This window comes from Diorhabda sublineata, chromosome 7 (genome assembly GCF_026230105.1).
Source record: "Diorhabda sublineata isolate icDioSubl1.1 chromosome 7, icDioSubl1.1, whole genome shotgun sequence".
In the NCBI taxonomy this organism is placed as follows: Eukaryota; Metazoa; Arthropoda; class Insecta; order Coleoptera; family Chrysomelidae; genus Diorhabda; species Diorhabda sublineata.
The window spans coordinates 16,010,887-16,033,412 of record NC_079480.1 but is presented as its reverse complement, the minus strand read 5'-3'; the positions used below and the strand labels follow the sequence as shown (position 1 = coordinate 16,033,412).

At 31.5% G+C, this 22,526-nt stretch overlaps 1 protein-coding gene across 8 annotated transcripts in view; it reads right to left on the bottom strand.

The window, feature by feature from the left end:
* Positions 1-22,526, bottom strand: part of LOC130447069 (leucine-rich repeat-containing protein 40-like) — an 82,006-nt gene that overhangs the window by 35,528 nt on the left and 23,952 nt on the right. For 4 of the 8 annotated variants that reach the window (XM_056783702.1, XM_056783701.1, XM_056783698.1 and 1 more), the window contains exon 10: positions 17,682-17,867. The exons of 1 other annotated variant lie outside the window; for it this stretch is intronic. In XM_056783702.1, coding sequence (XP_056639680.1) covers positions 17,682-17,867 — 186 coding nt within the window. Of the gene's footprint in view, positions 1-9,476; positions 9,900-11,330; positions 12,995-17,681; positions 17,868-22,526 lie in introns of those variants that run through there. 3 more of the 8 variants (XM_056783697.1, XM_056783699.1, XM_056783703.1) reach the window with 3 other exon arrangements.

Sequence of the window (22,526 nt, the reverse complement as noted above, 5' to 3'; positions counted from 1 at the left end):
AATATGATTACGAAATTAAATATTTAAAAGGAAAATCCAATCTAGTAGCAGACCCATTATCACGAATAAAACCAGATTGTGACGTAAATGCATTGGAAACAGAATCACTTAATGTTAATATCGATGACTTAGATTCAATAATTCAAAGAGAAATTGATAACCTACCAAATGATTTTGAGCCGATAAACGATGACTTATCATATTTAGACGATGTCGAAGAAATTATACAAAATAAAAATATAAATAATAACAAAATAAATATTATATCAGATATTTAAATACGACCACCGTTAAATAGAGATTCAGATTTAGAAACTATACATTCTTCTTTAGAAAATCCAATATTAGAAATTCCAATTTCAAATAGATCATTGAATACATATAAACATCAAATTTTAATGACAAGCGGTGAAGTAAATAATATAAGGATTAAAAGAGAAAAATGTTTTGACACCACTCGTATATATGTAATCTTATCTAAAAGAGATTTAGAAAGCAACATAATTCAATTTATCAAAGAATATATCGACCCGAAATTACTTTATGCATTATATTTTAGAGAACCTCTAAAACCAGAACAATTTATAGCCACTGTACAAAAATATTTCAAAAACGCTTCATTCAAATTTATTCATTGTATAAATGTAGTAAAAGATATTTTAACTGAGGAAGAACAAAAAGAAAAATTAGAATATTATCATATATATAAGAAAGGACATAGAGGCATCAATGAATTAAAAAAATCGTTAACCGAAAAATATTACTGGCCTAAAATGATACAAGATATAGAAAATTTCGTTAATAATTGTGAAACATGTCAAAAAAATAAATATGATAGAAATCCACCGATAATAAAATTCAATTTAACCCCAACAGCTAGTAGACCATTTGAACACATTCACATTGACACCTTTAAAATAGCAAACCAATCATATTTAACCATAATAGATGCTTTTTCTAGATACGGTCAAGCTTATTCAATGTCAAGTGTGAATGGAACTTCAGTTGTTGATAACATATTAAATTACGTTACTCATCATGGTTTACCTTATAAAATAACAGCTGACTGTGGTTCAGAGTTTAAGAATAACGACCTACAAGATTTTTGCAAATTACACAAAATTGAGTTACATTATACCACGTCTAAAAATAGCAATTCTAATTCACCCGTTGAACGTTTTCATTCCAGTTTAATCGAACATTTTAGGTGCATAAAAGAAAATAATAATGATTTGACTCCCGATCAATTGATAAAACACTCAATATTAGCATATAATAATTCAATTCATTCAGTAACACAATTTACACCATTTGAAATTATTAAAGGCCATATAAATAACCCTGATCCATTCGATTTAGACGATCATTTAATAATATCTAATTACATACAAAATCACAAAGAAACCTCCAAATTATTATATGAAATAATTAAAGATAGAAATGCTAACATTAAAGAAAAAATAATTAATAAGAGAAACGAAAATAGAAATGATCCACCCTGTTATGAAAATCAAAACATAGCCTATATCAGAACAAAATTCAGAGACAAGAAACTACCTAAATTCAAAAAAGCCGAAATTGTAAATGATTCTGGCATATTATTAGAAACGAACAAAGGAACATATCATAAAAATATAATTAGAAAACCAAAAAATTAAAACAAAAAATTGTTACAGATAATGAAACTGACAATAGTATTAACGTTACTATTACTTTACAAGATGACCAAAACAGAAGACATAACAGTTACGAACGTAAATAATTTATTATTACCTATCAATTTAGGAACTAGTAATCTTATACATAGTAAACATACTTTTATATATTATATAGATTTAGAATTCATTCATAAACAAATCAATAACTTAAAACAATATTATTATAACCTAAGAAATAATTTTTCTCAAGCGAACGCAACAAATCCTATTTCGTACCATAACTTAGCTGAACAATCATTGAGTAGAACAGAAATTTTAATTAACACTTTAGATAAAAAATCAGAAAATATTTACCCACATTTAAGATTGAAAAGAGGACTAATAAATGCTGTAGGCAAAATAGATAAATGGCTTTTTGGAACTTTAGATTCGGACGATGAAGAAAGATATAATAACGCTATAAATGTCCTACAACAAAATCAGAAACAAATAATTCTCGAAGTTAATTTACAAATATCACTACATAAAAAATTAATTGATCATTATAACAAATCGATTACGACTCTATGGGATAATCAACGGAAACTTTTTGATAATATAGAGAAATTTCACATTTCAATTGAAAACAAAATAATAACTTTAAATAATTTTATAACATTTCAAAGTACAATTTCACAAATTAATCTGGATTGTCAGAGTTTAATTACATTGATTGATAATATTGAAAATGCAATAACGTTTTCTAAATTAAATACAATTCACAGTTCAGTTATATCAAGCCAAGAAATTTTAGAAATGAAAAAATATTTAAGTACCATTTATAATGAAGAACAAATACCAAAATTTAGTAATATTTTGACATATTATCTCTTTCTTGGTTCACAAGTAACCTTTTCCAAAACCAAAATAATATTTGCTACCCATGTTCCTATCCTAAAACCTAAAACCTATGAATTCTTTCATTTATACCCCGTAATTCAAAACCATACAATATTTATCCCTCTGCAACCTTACTTGGCCAGAAGTCAAAATGAAGTTACTTTCATCAAAGAAGAATGCCCCGAGTTAGAAGAAAAATATTATTGTAAAGAAACTTTCAAATTACAAGATAACTGTACTGTTGAACTTTTAAATGGACATTCCGGTAAAAATTGTGTAATTAGTGAAATTAATCTTCAAGAAACAATATTGGAACAAGTAACAAATGATGAACTTTTAGTGATTCCAAATTTAGAAACTGATGTAATCTCTAAATGTGTATCAGACCGTTATTTTAAAATAATGTACCCATCGCTTATAAAAATTCCAAAAAATTGTAATATTCAAGTAGGAAGTGAAATTTTCTCAACCAATGTACAAATTAAAGAAGGGAAATCAATAATACTACCGAAATTAAACTTTAAATTTTTGAATAATCAAATTTATAAATCCCCTAATTTAACTAATATAGATTTTAATAAATTGTATGAAATTAATAACATCGCTAAGAATATAAAACCAATCAATGAAATTCATAATCCACAAAGTCATGTATCGATAGGACTATTTACTGTAATAATAATAATTTGTATAATTTTAATAATATTCTGGATAATTCGTAAATATAAATGTAAGTTTATAAGAAAACAGAAAATAGAAGAAATGAAGAAAGAAGACATCGAATTAGAAGAGGAAAGAAAACACAGGATGAAAAATACCTCCGTCATTTTTCATTCTTAGGGATGGAGGAGTTACATGCGAAGAATTTCTGAAGGACATTTTTAAAACAATACCATTGTATCAAATATCATAAACATGTATCAGCATTTATTCTATTTTTGTATCAAATAACGTAAACATGTATCAGCACTATTTTACTATAAATAAGATGTTTGTAAACAATTCGATGATATTTAATGTTTATAATTAGTTCGATCTTGAGATTAATTGTATTCATATAAATATTCAAATATTCAAAGTTTTTTAAAAATAAATTTCGAAACCCGAAATTTATAATTTGCACGGAGTGACGGTAAAAAAGTGAATTATTTGGATACATGTTTCCTGATAGTGATATTGTTAAGAAATTTCAGATGAAAAAAGATAAATTGTGTTACTCGATAACGTATGGATTAGGACCTCACTTTCAGAGCGAATTAGCGAACGAAATTAGAAACTGTGAATTTTTTACGGTATCTTTCGACGAGAGTCTGAATAAAGTTGCCCAGAAAGGACAAATGGACGTTGTTGCACGCTTCTGGCATGAAAACAAAGCTGATACGCGATACTTGACTTCGAATTTCTTGGAACGTGCTACAACAGCCGACTTGTTTGCTGTTTTTACAGACGATGTTATTGAAAAACACGGGCTTCTTATGAAAAAGTTATTGCAAGTTTCGTTGGATGGTCCGAACGTTAATAAAAAGTTCTTGAAAGATCTCGCTGCTTACTTGAACGTCAGTGAAGACGCTCCAAAATTATTAGACATAGGTACTTGCATTTTACATATCGTTAATGGCACTTTCAAAACTAGTCATAAAGATAGCAAATGGTTAATTGATAAGTTCTTACGTGCTTCGTACAATAATATCAAGAACGTTCCATCTCGACGAGGTGCATACACAAAGTGCACAAAGTCCAAAGTTTTTCCCGAAAAATATTGTGCCACTCGATTTTTGAAAAATTCGAAGCCTTTGAAAAGAGCTGATGATATTTTAGATGATTTAACAAAATACTTTGAAACTGTAAAAAATGATGAAGACGGTGATGGCGCAAGTTATACTGATAAATTAAGTAATATCAAAATCATAAAAGCTTCTTTGAAAGATGTATTTCTCAGGTCGAAAATTCGTTTTTTACTTTCTATTACTAATGAATTGGAGCCCTTTTTAACAAAATACCAGACTGATTGGCCAATGGTTCCATTTTTAGGAACGATTTATTTACAATGATCAAAGATTTTATGGAAAGAGTAGTAAAAGGTTCTGTTCTATCTTCTGTGAAAACCATGAATGATATACTGAAAATCGATTTGACTAATAAATCAAATCTTCTGCCTGCTGTATCAGTTCACGTTGGTATTGCAACAAATACTACACTTTCGGCATTGAAAAATTCAAAGAAAGTCAGTGATTTGGAAATCTTGCAGTTTAGAGAAGAATGCCGAAAGTTCTTGATAAAGATGTGTCAAATGCTCCTACAAAAAGCTCCTCTGTCATCTAAATTATTGGAGGGAGCTGCTTGTTTTTCACCATTAGAAATGTTACGCGAAAACCAATCTAAAAGACGTGCAGAAATCTTACTCACATATTTAGTGGAAAAAAATCGTCTGAATGCTTTGCGTGCTGACAAATATAAGAATATAATCAATTAGTCTCAAGAGACAGTGTTAAAAATAAATTGAAAACTTTTGATATACAGAAAAATAGACTGGATAGTTTCCTGCATGATATTTTTATCAGTGAAAAGGTGTCTGAAGAAATGCACCGTATTTTGAGAATTATAATCATCTTGTTTCATGGCAACGCTGATGTTGAGCGCAGTTTTTCATATAATATAGAATTTTTAGTAGAAATTTTGCAAGAGGACAGTTTAATTGCTTTGACGAATGTGCACGATGCAGTGCGCGTAGCGGGAGATGTAAAAAATATTCCAATTACAAAAGAAATGATGATAGCATTTAGGAACCCACACAAACAAAAACAAGTTGTATTAGATAAAAAAAATGAAATGTTCAAAAAGAAAAAGTAGCAAAAAAAGAGCTTCCGAGAAATTGGCTGAAAATAAAATCCAACAAAAAAGATTACGAGAAAACTATGAAGAAGATTTGAGCTTACTAACTCAAGAGGCAGAAAAGTTAAGAAAACTAGCAAAATTAACTTTATAATGTTTTTATACGCTGAAATTGGTACTAATAAATTATTTAGTAAAATTACATCAATATATAATTGTTTTTATTGTAAAAATGTATCCTTGAAAAATGAAAATTTCAACCCTTGAAATGTCCTTGAATTTTAGTTTTCAAATTCGCTAGACACCCTGATGTTGGAGATGAAGAAAAATATGACAAGGTCATAGAAAAGTTTGAAAATCACTGCATGCCTTTTGAAAATGAGACATTTGATAGATTTAAGTTCAACACGCGCTGTCAGCAAGAAGGGGAAGGCTTTGATAACTTTCTTACGGCAATAAAAAAGTTAGCAAAGCCATGCAAGTTCGCAACATTGCATGATTCTCTGGTAAGAGATAGAATAGTAGCTGGTATATTAGATGCAGAGGTACAAGAAAGGCTCTTCAGAGTGAAAAATTTGACTCTTAGTCAGGCAGAAAACATATGTAGATCCTCAGAAGCAAGTAAAAAGCAAGTTCAGAATATAAGAGGTAATGCAACACAAGTGGATGCAGTCAAGAAGCATATTTAGATTCAGTGACACTTGACTAGGTAAAGTTTAAGAATAAGAATAAAGATATTTGGACTGAGAATGTATTAATAGATAACGAGATCATCACTTTTAAGATAGATACGGGTGCGAATTGTAACGGTGCCCATAAAGTTTGTTAGGAAGATAGGAGCAGAGAATAAAATAGTGAAAAATAGACTATCCTTGAATACATATGGTAATAATAAAATAAAAGCTACGGGGTATGTAATATTAGATTGTATGGTAAAAAGAAAATTTTCTAAAATTAAATTTATTGTTGTTGATTGTGACAGTATGCCTATCTTGGGATTAAACACCTGTTTCAAGCTTGAATTAATAAAACAAGTTAGTGAAATTAAAGTAGCAGCAGATATTTTAACTTATGCAGGTAAAGATCACCACAAGTCCACGATATCCCAAGTCTAACGGACTTGCTGACAGATCTGTTGCCATCTGTAAAGACATTCTTAAAAAATGTAGTAATTCTGGAAATGATATTTATCAAGCACTACTTGAGTACAGAACTTCTCCATTAACAGGTCTTTGTGTTTCACCATCAGAACTTCTAAACAATCGTTTACTAAGAACAACATTACCCGTTTCTAAAAAACTTCTAATTCTAAGTTACCATACGTTAATAAAAAAAAATTGTGAGAAAAGATCTATACCTAAAAAATATCATGACAGGGGAGCAAAACATTGAGGGTCAAAGTATAATTATAAATAAGGATGGTTACTGGGTACCGGGTGAAGTAGACAAACATTCTACTCCACGTTCATACTTAGTTAAGGAAAATCTAGACAGAGTGGTACGAAGAAATTCATCATTTTTAAAGAATAACCCTAATCCAGTATCTCTTAGACACTCTTGTTTTGATTCTACTGACAATAATTTGCAAACTTCAACATCAAATAATGTACCTAGCGTTAAGGAGTCAAGTGATAGTGCTAATGGTAGAAAATCAATGTAAATTGATGACAGCGAACATAATAATAGTGTGGAACGTTCTATTTCTGCCAAAGACAGTACTACAGGAAGTGACATTTATATAACTCGATCAGGACGATATGTGAATAAGCTTTTGAGATTTAGAGAATAAGCAATTTTTATGTCTTATTAACAATAACAGTTAAAGTTTAAGTTATATGTTTCTTGTTCTAATAATGTCTAGTATATAGTCGTTTTCTTTTAGTTCGAATTTTCATTTATTTATAAGTATTAAGTTGCTTTTATAAAAGGGGAGATGTTACATAAGATAGTATTAGATGGCTAGCTAGTGTATGGTCTCCTATATCAACTACACATGACCACTAGGTGGCAGCAGAACGGAAGTCAAGCAGAAACGTCAGTGGCACTCCTGCGCTTATAATTCATCTTGTAAATGATATATGTTTCCTTAATAAAATAGTATTCAAAAAGTCCTGACTATAACTTAACAAGTTATAAAACATGTAACACTTTTCAAGTCTATAGTAGAGGTTTTGAAAAATATTGCGGCATGCGAGGGTGCCTAAAGCAAAAGGCATACTTGCTTCAATCTTGAGTTTTGAGTTTATTGCCTGCCTTTTGGTTTTCTCCGAAATTTTGACCCATGTGAATGTGCTGAGCAAGGCCTTACAGAAAGAGAACAGCAGCATCGCTACTTACTCGTCAACCATTAAAGGAGCAATAAAGATTATGGAAAGCTGGAAAATCGAGGAGAAATGGACCCAGATTTGAAAGAAGGTAATTCAGTTTGCAAAAAAAACGACGTACCAATCCTATCGGAGGGCAGTGGTGATAGTACATCCACAGCCACTGATGTAAACCTGCCCGAAGGCAATAAACGGCGTAGGGTACTGTCTAGCAGACTTGACAGCTATTTCTTTATCACACCTGTTGGGTACAGACTCGCTGACAACATTGAAAGCACAAACTCCAATGGAAAAGGGTCAGCGGAATCTGTTGGATACCAAAAGTTTACGAGCCGTGTGGCGACATCTATGTTCATTTATTGTAACCTAATGGATGTATTGCCTTCCTTTGTTTTCTTTCCTTTTTAGTAGTAGTTAATAAACACATTCAATAGCGTCAATACGTTTTTGTTTTTCAGTACCTTTTTGAACGTTTTACCCAAAGCTAAATTAGTTATCTGCTCAAATAAATTAGTAATAACAACAGCATCAGCTAAAGCATCAACTTCAGGACAAATTTCTACTATCCTGTTATGGACTTGCTATTGAATTAGATGAAAAGAAGGTTTTCAGAAGAGTGCTTGAAACTGACAATGTCATCCGAACAGTTTGTGCGATTGAACATAGAAAAAAGTATGTTCTTCATAGATACTTCATCATTCAGCTTTAGATACTTCATCATTCAGCTTTATCTCGTCCACTGCTGGACATAGGCTTCCTCCAAATGCTTCCAGTTTTCCCTGCTCTGAGCGGTTGCTACCCAATTTAACCGTATTCTTTTAATATCGTCAGTCCATCTCGTAGGGTGTCTGGATTTCGTCTGTCTGTTCTCGGTCTCCAATCTAGAGTTCTTTTTGTCTGTCGTTTATCTTGTATCCTTGCAACATGTCCTGCCCACCGCCATTTTTGTCTCAGTATTTGGTTTATGATATCTTCAACTCCAGATCGTCTGCGCAATTCGTCATTCCTTATCCTATCATAGAACTTTCCATTTTACGCTGTGTAATTTAAGTATTGATCTTCTAGTTAATGTCAGGGTCTCCGCGCTATAAATCAGGACTGGGAGAACGCATTGGTTAAAGGCTTCTCTCTTAAGGCCAATTGGCACATCTTCTTTGAACACATCTCGTAATTTACCAAATGAAGCCCATCCTAGTGTTGCTCTTCGAGACAGTTCTGTTGTTTGGTTGTCTCTGGTAATTTTTATCTCATGTCCCAGATATGAATATCTTTGTTGTCCACATTCAGTGGCTGGCTGCTTTTACCTTGCTTTCCAACAGTGTGACATGCAAAAGGACATTCTCAGCAATGCGGATAATAAACAACTGGCTGCGTTCGACAATGAACGGATAACGTCTGGCGGACCTAATGGTGCTGTGCTCAGAAAGTGACACAGTAAAGGACATGGTCTATGATAAACTTGCAGACTTATATCTTTCGAAAGGTCGACGAATATAAGGAAAGCCTAATTGGTAAAGAGAGATTAATAACTATGAAGAATAAAAAGACTTGAAGTTTTCACAGTACTGTGCCATTAAAATAATGTTACTTTTAATTTAATTTGTTATGAGCATTTTTATATTCCTCAGTTCTTTCCTAAACAAATAAATGCTATTTAAAGATTCTCATAGAGCTTTTCTAGCAACGAATAAAAGCAATATTCTAGGACAGTTTTCAAATGAAATTCTGAAGTAGATAGACAGTTTTCTCAATTGAAATGAGCTATATTAATAAAATGTTGGGGTTTTATTTTTGTTATAATAAATGAAACAGCTAGGGCCTACTTGGGATAAGCATTAAAACGGGCCATTTAAATAGGATTTTTGTGTTTGAATTTGAGCATACAGGACTCATAATTTAGGCAAAATTTTGACCTAGGTCCGCCCATGGATATAAAATTACTGGTATGATTTTGTCACAAAAACTAGAAGTATTTTAAACGTCACATTTAGTGTTTACTTGTTTTATAAGATGGTAAAATAATATACTGGATGTTACATTTAGGAAAATGGAAGTTTTTGCTAATTGAAACGAAGTTTAAGTAGAAACAGCTTTGTAAAATCATAGAGGAAGCTTGTTTCTTAAGTATGAGAGAATCGAGTCAGTCCCCTTTTGCAATATAGCATATCCTGGTTGTCGAAACGGGTTTCCATTTAGTTCCAAAGATCTAAAAAAATGACAATTATTTCATAAAAATAATAAGAACAATTTATTTTATATTTACAGGAAACATCTATTGGAGAACAGAAAACCAAAATCTCAATAATATTATCAAGAAACAAATAAGGTCTTAACCGGATGAGTTTATAATCAATCCCCTTCTCATTTTTAATTGCTCTATACCAGGGGTACTCAACAAATGGTTTTTAATTTATTTCAATTTTTAAATGATTTTCAAAAAGTGAAAAAATATAATCTCTAAGCATTATTCTATATGAAATTCACATCCAATTCTACTTCGTCTTATATCTCTATATCTTATACCTCTATATAATATCTGTACAATCAGCGTCTTTTAAAATAACAATAATCTTATTAAATACAACAAATGAGATCGGCGTTCTAAATAAACATAATTGATTGCGTATTAAATAAAGAAACCTAAATTAGTACACTTGAGTCCCATTAGTCCAAACACGGGTAATCTTAACATTCGCTTAATCCAAGGACGTTCCATAAATTGTTTGTAAATACAGTACATAATTTGTCTAACGTAAAAATACATTTCACAAAATGAAAAGTAGACAAAGCAGCCGGGAACGTGAATTATGTTGAAAAAAATGAAAACAAAGTACAAATAGTTTGTTTAATAAGTACAGAAAAACATTGACAAACAAAAAAGAAATATGCAGACAAAAAGATTGTAGGTACATGTTTGGGTGGGACGGTGCATCGTCGATCAAAAGGATAGCACGGGAGGTAGATCATTTTCTTTTCAAACTGTTTAACAAAAGACACGACTTCATCATGAAACCGTTCTTTAAATAATTTGCCATCCATCCAGCTTCTTTTCTGTCGTTTATAATAGACTGGAAATGACTTCATGTTGATATCATTATGAGAGGAGGTTTATCGTTACCGGCAGCATTAGAACAAACCATTTAAGTTACTCATCTTAAAACCAGGAGCACGAGTTGCTTTGGAAGCTAAGCTTTTTATTGGCAGAGCTCTAATATTAAGGCCTGATTCGTAAGCGGGCGAACGGTTTTTTTTTCAGTCACATTTGAGGATTAGCTCGACTCAACTGTATAATGTAATTTTTCCACAAGTTTTATAAGACACGAATAAAAAGGGTAACTTTCCTTGTGGTGAAGTTTTTTCTTCTTGTGTTTTTATCTTGCATTTTCGGATTCTATATAGTAACTTATATATTGTTGCTATGATGCCTAGAGTAATTGAAATGTATACAGGAGTAGTCTAAAAGTTGTAATATCAGAAGTGATTTATTCATAACTTAATGGTTGTTCATAACTTATGAATTTTCTAGAGTTGGTCTAGATGAATTTTCTCTAAAGTCCGTCCATTTCAAGAATACTGGGCGACTATATGAATATTTGGAAGAGTAAGTGGTTCTTCGGAAGTAATTTCTTTCGTATTCTTTTCCTCAATATATATTTAATTTTCATTATAATGTTTAGGCATTATGTTACTAATAATAGATTTAATTTCATTCACTGTTATTATACTATTATGAAGAGTGTTTATATGAACAAAACTAATTGCATATTCTAAATCAGATTTTGGGTATTTTGTATTTTTATAAATTTATAAAATTTAGAAACTAGGTTATCTAAAACAGAATTAAAGTTTCCTACTTCTTCAGCTATTAATGTTTTATTGTGAGCTAATGAAGTAATAATTTTATTAAATAAGTAGTTAAAGGAATTACGATATTAAGAGTATTTATTATACTACTAAATCTATCAAAAATGTTTAAGGTTGAGGATAAATTGTCTGAAATTTTCTATGCGCTGATTGTATATCGAACTCCATTATCAATATTTTCAAGACTATTTCAATGTGGAATTGAATTTTTTGCTCTTATAATAGTACAAGTGATATTCTTATGATAAAAATCTATGATTATAGGAGTGAGGTTATAATAATTAATTAATTTGAATTTAAACTTGTCGTAGCTTTGGGGTGAGAATTCCAGGATTAGCTTCTAATTTTATCTGTCGATATGTTGTAATGAATTTCGTTAGTAATATCATGTTTTGGTTTATGTTTAATTTTATTTTTATGACCTGTAGTTATTTTTATTTTTTTTAATGATTAACATGAAGTGTAAATCATATGCTCATAGTGGTTGGTTTAGGAAGATTAGGGTTTCTATCCATTTGCTTTTTTCTCCATTAAGAAGTTCAGACGTTGTGTGGCCTAAGAGGTTTACCATTAACTTATTGGTTTTTGAAATTTGTTTGAGGTCTTGGATTTATATTAACTGGACCTTGAGAAAATAGTCTCTACTTTTAAGATGTCAATGTGAATTAAAAATAGGTTGAAATATGTGGCTAATGTCTTCGATTGAATTACAGTTGGTTTATGTATTTTGTTCGAAGTTTCCGCTTTTTTGCAAATAATGAATTTTATTTTCTGAATCTGAAATTAACTGAACCTTGAGTGAGGGAATTTTCATGTCTTTGATCAACGAAATTTTTTATCAAAATTGTTTTTAATACTTTCTTTAGCTCTATCTATTCCTTCATTAAAGGGTATCATATTCAAATAATTATTGATAATGTTGTGGCTACTTAATAAAATCTTCAAATATAGAGATTATTCATATTGTGGAGAAACCATTTTTCCGTAAATTTAAATAATTAAAATTACTTAAATGATGTTCTTCTATACTTTGAAATTGGGATTTTCAAAATATCTGATGGAAAATCTTTCAAAGGATTGGAAGTTGAGGAATCTGACATGACTTGTAAGTTTTATTCTATATCAGATTCATATCATAAAATGTCCCTTCGATCCCGTTCTCCTTACTTGTAACGACTTTCTCAAGTTTCAAATATATTATTAAGAAACTAGTACAATTTGAATGAGGAATTTCTCCCGTGGTAATGTAAACAGGAGAACATTCTTTTTTTAACAGTTCAAAATTATGTTTACACTACCATTACACCAACAATCACAATACACTGTTTTGCACATTTTTCCATAACAAATTATCGTCTTCAGGGACTGAATGTGAACTGAAACTTATTGACTTGGCTTACCAATTTATACTAAATTTTCTACCCAATGAACCTCCTCCTGAAAAAAACAATTTCGGGGGGAATAACCAGTCTTACATTTAACAATCTCAATCCTATAAAACGCGTTCTTTTAACAATTTTACATTTTTTATATTTCTCCCATGACTAACAGCGTACTCGACAGTACTCAATTTTTATGACCATATTTTGAATTTGAAATGAGCTAGGTGCTCTTTGAACCGGACATTAAGAGACCTCTCAGTTTAGATATTTTCTAATCATTTTGTATAAAACGGATTGAGAAGTACTTACAACGTTTAATCAACTTATTCACAATTTTCTTATCATAACCGTTAAGTACCACAACATCAACAATAAAAGTCCTTTCCTTATTATATATTTCAGTGTTAAGTGGAAAATTGAACAATGTACCATGTACCTGAATACATCAAATTTTAACCTTTGGATAATAGTTTACATATTACGTTTTAGTAGCAATTGATTGTTTCGTTTGTATATTTTTTGCTAAGAGATGATAAAAGAATAAAAAGGTTTATATGTATATTATGGGACTGAGCTTTATACTTTATATAATTTACATAACCCAATAAGAATCTAGATGTTATGAATTGTTGATAACTGTACCATAAAATTAAGTAGAGTAAATGGAGACATCAGTAATAATTACTCATTTGAAAATCCAAAAATCCATATCGCCTTAAACACAAAGTAGAGATTGTAAAAGTTTAAAAATGTAGTTTGAATATTTTGAGAATGCTCAGATTGCCATAAAGCTTTTCTAGCGACAACAAGTTTGTTTAAAGGCGAAGAAATAATAAAGAAATACATTAACCATATATTGCAGACCCACAACTGAGGGGAAATAAATTTCTATAAACAATTTAAATATTTAGTTTTTCAGACAAGCCTGCAAGTATAAAAGATATTCACCGAATAAAAAAAAACGTAATTAAGAGTTTTTCTTGACTGAAATTTAAGCTCATGTGGTTTCCTTCTTTTGCACAGTAGGAATATAATGTTCTGGCGACACGACGGTACTCGATCTCATAATGAGTACATTCCAGAGAGTTACAGAAGTACCATATATCTTAAGCTTGCTTACATTTAAGTTTAGTCAATATGGAATCCCGTGAATTGATGGTTACATTTTTAATAAAACTGACCATGTTGCCACTGTAAAATCAGTTTACGAATTGTAAAAAAATCAGTTTGGGAATTGTAATAAGTGACTTATTTACTCATTATTATTTGGATTTTCGCCAGAATTTGAAGAAAGCCTGCTCTGACCGATCAATATTTTATAGGCGACGTAAAAGCGCCATAATCGAAAGCTATGGAACGATAGAAACGGTGTTACAATTATTGTGGACATGAAGTGGAATGTACCCAGTTTAGATAATGTTGGAGAGCATCTAGATCACCTTTTTCACAACAGGTAGGGTTTGTACTTATATATACCTATAGCTTGGCCCTCCGCTTTCCAGATGTAGCATCAAGACTATTTTTGGTGAGGTTACATTGGGTTATGTTTATTTGGAAAGTAGAATTAATTACGTGAGGGGTTCTTTTTGTTGTGGTATCGCTTCGTTAAGCGTATGTCCGCATATCATCACCGAAAGTACTGGGGACTAACAGGAAAACCGCAGAAATATAGTAAAATAACCAAGATACTGCCTACATAAGATAACTTATGACACTCGTTATGTGATGTATCCTTTATAAATCTTTTAAATATTTTGAATTGTTAATATTGAGATGCGGTTTTCACAATTTTTTGCTTCTATGCCTTTTCAAGAAGGTATACGGTTAATGAAACATTTAGAAATTCTAAGACAAAGTTGAAAAAATAACAACGGATCAAAGAATGTTCTTATTCTTTTAATTGATACTAAGTTTGTCAAAATTCATAAAGCGGTACACAATTTATAACATGGACGAATACTGGAAATTTATGAATTTATTATAGAGAGATAATGCTTTTTATTATAATTTCACTGATAAACAAGCCATAGATATCTGGCATGGCTATTTTTAATTCAGTTTTTCATGCTGATTACAAATTTGAAAACTATTTTGTTCTATCACGTCAGGTTTTTAAGATATCAATGAAAACATATATTTTTTAATCCCCTTTCGTAGGATTTTTTTATTTCCATTTTTACTTTTTTCATTTTTCCTCTTTTATTGCTATATGTTTATTATATGAATTAAGTTGTTCCTTCATTTGTTCCTTTTTTTATTTTCAGTGAAAACCATGGCGTCTAGAGGTTGCATCAATTCACCAGATTTGTTTTGTTATGTGTGCGGCTATCTCACTGACAAAGCCCATCGGAAGACATTTACACTATTTCTGAAAAGAGCTTATGAACTATACTTTGATTCGAAGGTTGACAGTGGTAAGACGTGGGCACCGCAATTCATCTGTTTGACATGTGCATGCAACTTAAGGGGTTGGATTAGGAAACCGAAGAACAACCATCTGGCATTTGGAGTCCCTATGATATGACGTGAGTCAAGCAACCACACAACAGACTGTTACTTCTGTATGACAAATATCACTGGTTTGTCATATAAAACTCGTGCATCTGTGAATTATCCAGATATTCCCTCAGTTTCAAAGCCAATTCCACATGATCCCGTCACTTGTCCAATACCATCACCACCTACTGAATTTATCGATGAAGAAACGCAAGAAGAAAGTTCTCCATCTTTGGATAAATCATTTGATAAATAATGACGACCTTTGCGATCTTATTCGGGACCTGGCATTAACAAAAGGCCAAGCTGAATTGCTAGGTTCACGTCTGAAAGAATTTAATTTGCTAGCACCAGGCACTAGAACTTCACAATTTCGACACAGACACAAAGAACTCGTGCAGTTCTTTGCAATGAGTGATAACATGTGTTACTGCACGGACATCCAAGGTCTTATGTCAAGCCTCGGGATAGAACATAGCACTGAAGCATGGCGACTGTTTATTGATTACTCCAATACGAGCTTGAAGGCTGTATTATTACACAATGGGAACATGTATGCATCAGTACCAGTTGGATATTCTGTGCACCTAAAAGAGTCGTACGAAACCATAACTTCGTTACTTCTTGAAAAAATTCGCTATCGTGATTACAATTGGAATATCTGTGGTTATTTAAAAGTTATAACTATTCTCATGGGAATGCAGACAGGGTATATATAAGTACTGCTGCTTTATCTGCGAGTGGGACAGCAGAGATAGAAAGCACCAGTAAAGAAGGATTGGCCTATCAGAGATAAAATGGAGCCAGGTTTTAAAAACGTCCTTCGTGTGCCGTTGGTTGAGCGTGAAAAAGTTATTATGCCTCCACTTCATATAAAACTGGGGCTCATGAAGAACTTCGTGAAGGCATTAGACAAAAAATCAGATGCTTTTTGCTACCTTACCAAGAAGTTTCCAGAGTTAAGTTATGCAAAAGTGAAAGAAGGTGATGAACATGGCGAATGTTTTCGTCAGGACATCTCGGTGATGGAATCACGCTATCAGGGTCGATGGAGTGCAGCAATGTTGACTGACTACTGATGGATGCTTCAGCGCAACATACCAAATGCTCAGCACAAACGCAAGTCGACAGCCAAGAACATTAAACTAAACTAATGTAAATTAAGAAAAATTATGTTATATAGTATAATAAACTAATTATGTGTATTTTTATGTTTATTATAACTTGAACTAGACGATTGTACATAGTTTATGTTAATTAGTACTTTTTTTCAAGAATAAATGATTTATTATAACTTATCTGTAATTTATTTCTCTCGATACAATGTGAAACATATATAAATTATTAATGTCGGATATCTCAAAAACGGTGGGTGATAGAGAGAAACGGTTTGCATATTTTTAATCAGCATGTTTTAATTGTTTTAAAACAAGTATTGGATACCAAGATATCCACTGTAACTTTTTTTTGTTTTGTCAGTGTTTTCAGCAGCATTTTCTCTTTGCAGAACATTTTCTCAAATGTCGTACTTTTCAAGATACAGCGGATTATATTTCTTATTCAGACTCCAAGAACATATTTCGTGAACGATTGGCACTGTTGGGTGATTGAATGAATTGAATTTTTTTAAAAACGGAATTAAGACTGGGGAATTACATATATTCAGACTTTTTTACTTCTACTTTTAGAAATGATAGTCAGACTTATTAGTAGGTAGATTTGTTGATTTCTGTTCTGATTCTAGGATATATACCATCCAGGATATGTAGATAATTTTGGTCAAATTTGAAGTGTTGTGATGTTAAAAAGTCAGTTTTCAACAATTCGTTGTTCAAACCCGTTTGGAATTGTCATATATTTGTTGTTATAATTTTATGATCATATATCTATATTGTACATGAAATAAAAATATTTCTACAGGTGAAATGTAAAAACTAAAAAATGTAAAATTCTTAGTAATGAGTGAGGAACGGTAATTATAATAAAGAGGGTGATGACAAACTATAAAGATGGTTACATCAATTATTGCACAGATGAATGTTTGACAAAGAAGCAAAGCTATAATTATTTATAGTCCAACAGATATTTAGCACATGTTTTGCCTTGGGCAGTACCTATCCTACCTGTATATGTTTGATTTGAATGTAAAACATGGCAGACTATGAAGATGGGAGAATTGCAGTATTTTTGTTTCAATTAACGGAACAAATCAAATCGAAAATTGATATTACATATCTTATACTCACTTTAATTGCGTCATATTTCCAAGTTCGGGTGGAACAAAATTTATATTATTGTTACTCAAATTCAATGTAGCGATTCTTTTTAATAATTTTAAATCCTCTATAGGGATATCTTCAATACTATTATCATTCATCAAAAGAATTTCTAAACCAATCATGTGGAAAATACAATTTGGGATTTTAATAAATCTACAAATATAAAGTATATAAAAATCATATGTAATGAGCCTTCTAGGCAAGAGGTACTAATTATCAATTGTTATAAAAAATATTTTATTTATTATAATAACCTTTGAGGACTTATAGTAAATTATTATAGTAAAGTATAGTTAAGTCATATATCTATAATTTAAAAATAGTCTATCATTCAAATGTAATGTTTATGCCGATAAGTAAGAAATGATTGAACCCTAACCTAACCTAACAAAACAGTCAGTGAACTATTCACCGAAATTGTATTTATGGCAAAAATTTATTTAATAGTTTTGGACATATTAAAAATACCCTGTTTTGAAGTTGTCACGTTTAAAAAAAGACGCCTTTTATATACAGTGCTTTTCAGATAAAAGTATCCACCTTTAATAACTTTTGTAATACTGGTATTTAGAAAAAATCCAAAAACACGTCAATTTATGTTGGAAGGGGCAAGCATTATGGCTTATTTAAATTTACTGGAAAAGCCACACCCTCACCCCTAGCAGCATCCCCTTTATTTTTTTAAATTACTTTTCATATTTTTTATGTAAAATTTGGATACTCCTCTTTGAGCTGATTTCAAAAATGTTTAATACTTGTAGGTTAAAGTGGTTAGTTTATGAGATAAACAATTTTTCTTTTAAGAGAACAAATTTTACTTATTATTTACTTTCACCTTATTTGCCTGTACTAAAATGGGTTGTACAACAAGTAGAGCGATCGGTGTTTCATCTTCTACAGTTTTCCGAGTTCTACATAAATTCAAGTACCACCCATACAAAGTTAAGTTGGTGCACGAGTTGAATGAAGATGATTTTGATCGTCGTCTAGAGTTTTACGAATCAATGACGCAAATTATCAATAACAATCCACAATTGTTAAACAATATTTGCTTTTCTGATGAATGCTCATGGTCATTAAATGGCTTAGTAAGTAGGCATAATTGTAGATATTGGGCTGAAAGTGATCCACATATTATGGGTGAATTCCATACACAACATCCCCAAAAGTTAAACGTTTGGTGTGGTATCCTAGGTGACCACATTGTCGGACCTTTCTCCATCAACGGAAATTTAAATGGTGAATCATATCTTGAGTTACTCAGGGAAGGGGTTGACCCACATATTACAACAATAATAGAAAATGATGATAACCTATCCGAAGATTTACTGGTATTTCAACAAGACGGAGCTCCCCCGCACTATGCTATGCCTGTCCGACAATTTTTAAACGAAATATTCCCCGCTCGTTGGATAGGTAGAAGGGGGCAGATTATGGAGTGGCCACCTAGGTCACCGGATCTAACACCCCTAGACTTCTTTTTATGGGGGTATTTAAAAACAAAAGTTTGTGCTACCCAACCAGAATCTCTGGATGATTTACGAGAGAGGATAAAAAATGAATGTCGACAATTAAATCCAGCCGTATTAAGCAATGTCAGAGAGGCATTTCAAGATTATACCATTGTATGGAAGTGAATGGTACTCATTTTGAACACTTATTGTAACTTCATAATAAATAGCACAGTTAAAAAGATTAAAGAGTTTGAACTGTTGTACAACCCATTTCAGTACAGGCAAATAAGGTGAAAGTAAATAATAAGTAAAATTTGTGCTCTTAAAAGAAAAATTGTTTATCTCATAAACTAACCACTTTAACCTACAAGTATTATACATTTTTGAAATCAGCTCAAAGAGGAGTATCCAAATTTTACATAAAAAATATGAAAAGTAATTTAAAAAAATAAAGGGGATGCTGCTAGGGGTGAGGGGGTGGCTTTTCCAGTAAGTTTAAATAAGCCATAATGCTTGCCCCTTCCAACATAAATTGACGTGTTTTTGGATTTTTTCTAAATACCAGTATTACAAAAGTTATTAAAGGTGGATACTTTTATCTGAAAAGCACTGTATAAAAATTTTTTTAGCTATTCTCAAAATACGTTATTTTTACGTTTCGGAATAAGAAGACTAAGAAGTCTTCTTATTTTAATAAGCATGTCAGCATGAGAATGTATTTTCAAACAAACAGTAAGAGATCTATAAACCTTATCCATCGAAAATAAAAGTTTTAAGCGCTAGTCCTTCAATATTTTTTTAGATCAACGGTCCGATTCCTTTTGAGTTTGCTATGGGTTTTAACTTCTATATTCTAGTCATTAGCTTAACTTTGCACTCAATTTTGTATCCGCCCTGTATAAATTTGATTTATTTGAATTATGACTTTATTAAAATGTTGTTGAGAATTTTGTTTTCATTGACATTACTAAGTGTAAATATAGTTCCATCAATTTTTTTCTGGAATCTGTGAAATCTAATAAAGAAGAAAGAAATGAGAGTAAAAGAAAGAGAAAGCACTTATTCTTTTTAACCTTGCACTCGTTTTACATTATATGAGGATGGTACCTGGCCTGACTTAGAAATGGCAGTAGTTGTTTGAAAAATACCGAAGTCAAAGATCGTTCTATTTGCAGGGAAGGTCACGGCGTCGGTTTTATGGGATGCATGTAGGATAATTTTCATTGACTATGTTGAAAATGGAAAAAACTATTAACGGCGCGTATGATGCGAACTTATTCCAACGTTTGAGCGAAGAAATCAAGCAAAAACGGTCGCATTTGGCTAAGAAGACAGTGTTATTTCATCAAAACAATGCATCAGCTCACACATCCGTTATTGTAATGACCAAACTTAACGAATTAAAGTTTGAATTGCTACCTCATGCACCCTATTCGCCAGATTTAGCCCTCTCGGATTACTTTTTGTTCCCAGACTGCGTTTTCTTCGTTGGGCCAGGTACTTCTGGGACCATCCTCGTATGTTTAGGATACTTTTCCGCTAAATTCAAATAATTTTGTTTCGACTGCGAAAAAATATTTCACAATACAAATTATAGCACAATCGTATATCTGACATTAAATACTACTGTTTTTATATTAAATATGCAAGCGCGGAACGCTTGTACAAGCAACAATGAAAGTACTAATCCGTTCGAGGTATTTTGGCTAGATGCTTAGGCAATGCAACTTATCACCTGATATTTCAGTTTCAGTTTTTCAGAATTAATTCATTGAACTGTAATTTGTACTATGAGTAGAATTATTCTGATTGAGTGGCAACGTGGTAATCAAGCGATAGAAAAGTGTTTGAGTTTTCGTCTGTAATTAATGTGTAATTGCGTGAGCTGCAGAGGAAACAAAATCACTTAATTACGTAGAAGAGTGTGTGAAATTGGTTGCTTAGTGATAATATAACAGATTTTAACGGTGACTAATACGATCAAAAACCGTGCAAAATAAGTAAATAAACAATCAACGAGAGTGATTAAAAACATACGATAACACGAAAAAGAGTCATATATTAGGATAAATATAATTAAAAGATAAGCGAAAAATAGAACCCCGATTTTCGAAAAATGTGAAAAAGAATATATATAGTGAAACACGAATTACTGAAAAAAAGAGAAAAATTTCGAATATATACCGATAGGAAAATATAACCTTCCAAGAGTTGAACTGGTTGTTTTCCTTTTCACGGTATTGTAATAAAATGAGCGGTACGGATACAGACGAGAATCCAAAAAGAAAAAGAGGCCTATCAGGGAGCTAGAAGGAAAGGGGAATTTAGAAATCGAGAACAAAAGAAAAACTTAAGAATATCAGGTCTAAAGACCAATACAATAAATGGTGAAAAAGCCTTGAAAGGACATATTGAAAACTTTATGTTGAAGGAGCTTGAAATCGATATTAAATTAATAAATGCAAGAAAAGTATCAGATGAGGTTAGTATAATAGAAACTCTTAAGGAAAAAAAATATTACGTAACAAATGTTAAGAAAGAATGCTACCCCAAAAACATTTATAGATTTGGAACTCTCAAACGAGAAAAGGCGAAGGTTGGGTACAGAAAGTTGGTGATAAACGGTGAAGTATGGAAATGAAACGAAGAGTACGAACAAATACAAGACGATCAAGAAGAGAATAGCTCAAAACACTGTCAGGCATCAATAAGAGCGGCAATCAAGATGACAATAAGGCTATGGATAAGGAAATAATGAAGATGATAATATAACGAAAGGATTAAACGGAAGATACGATCAGTCCTTGGAATGTCATGTCGACTTTTCAGGAAGGGACTTTGTGGAATCTAGTAGAAACTGTGAAGTGGTACAAAATAGACGTTTCAGCCTTACAAGAAATAAAGCAAAAATGATCACAACGAGTATAAAACTGACACCTCTAATAAGTTATTGTTCGTTGCTATGGTAACGCAATATTTTGTTTATGCATGGGAATGGTCTAGGCTAACTATATATCAATACATCCTCGTATATTACTATTTTTGTAAGGAAACTGAGTAAAATTTGATGATTATCATTACCAAGTGGAGGACCATAATGTCTTTCGTTTTCATTATCCACACGTGAAATTATGTCTAGCTTTATTGTGCGTAACATATTATATGTTTCAGAAACATTGCCTGGAAAAAATTATTAAAAATATTATATCTTTTATTTTGAAAATTTCGCTTTGTGAGTAAATTGATTCGTGTTTAAACAACAAAAAAACATTGTGTACTATGTGCCTTATTATAGACAACCAGATTTCTTCTATGTTAAATTTTCTGAATTTTTGTTAGAATATAATGTCGGTCCCTT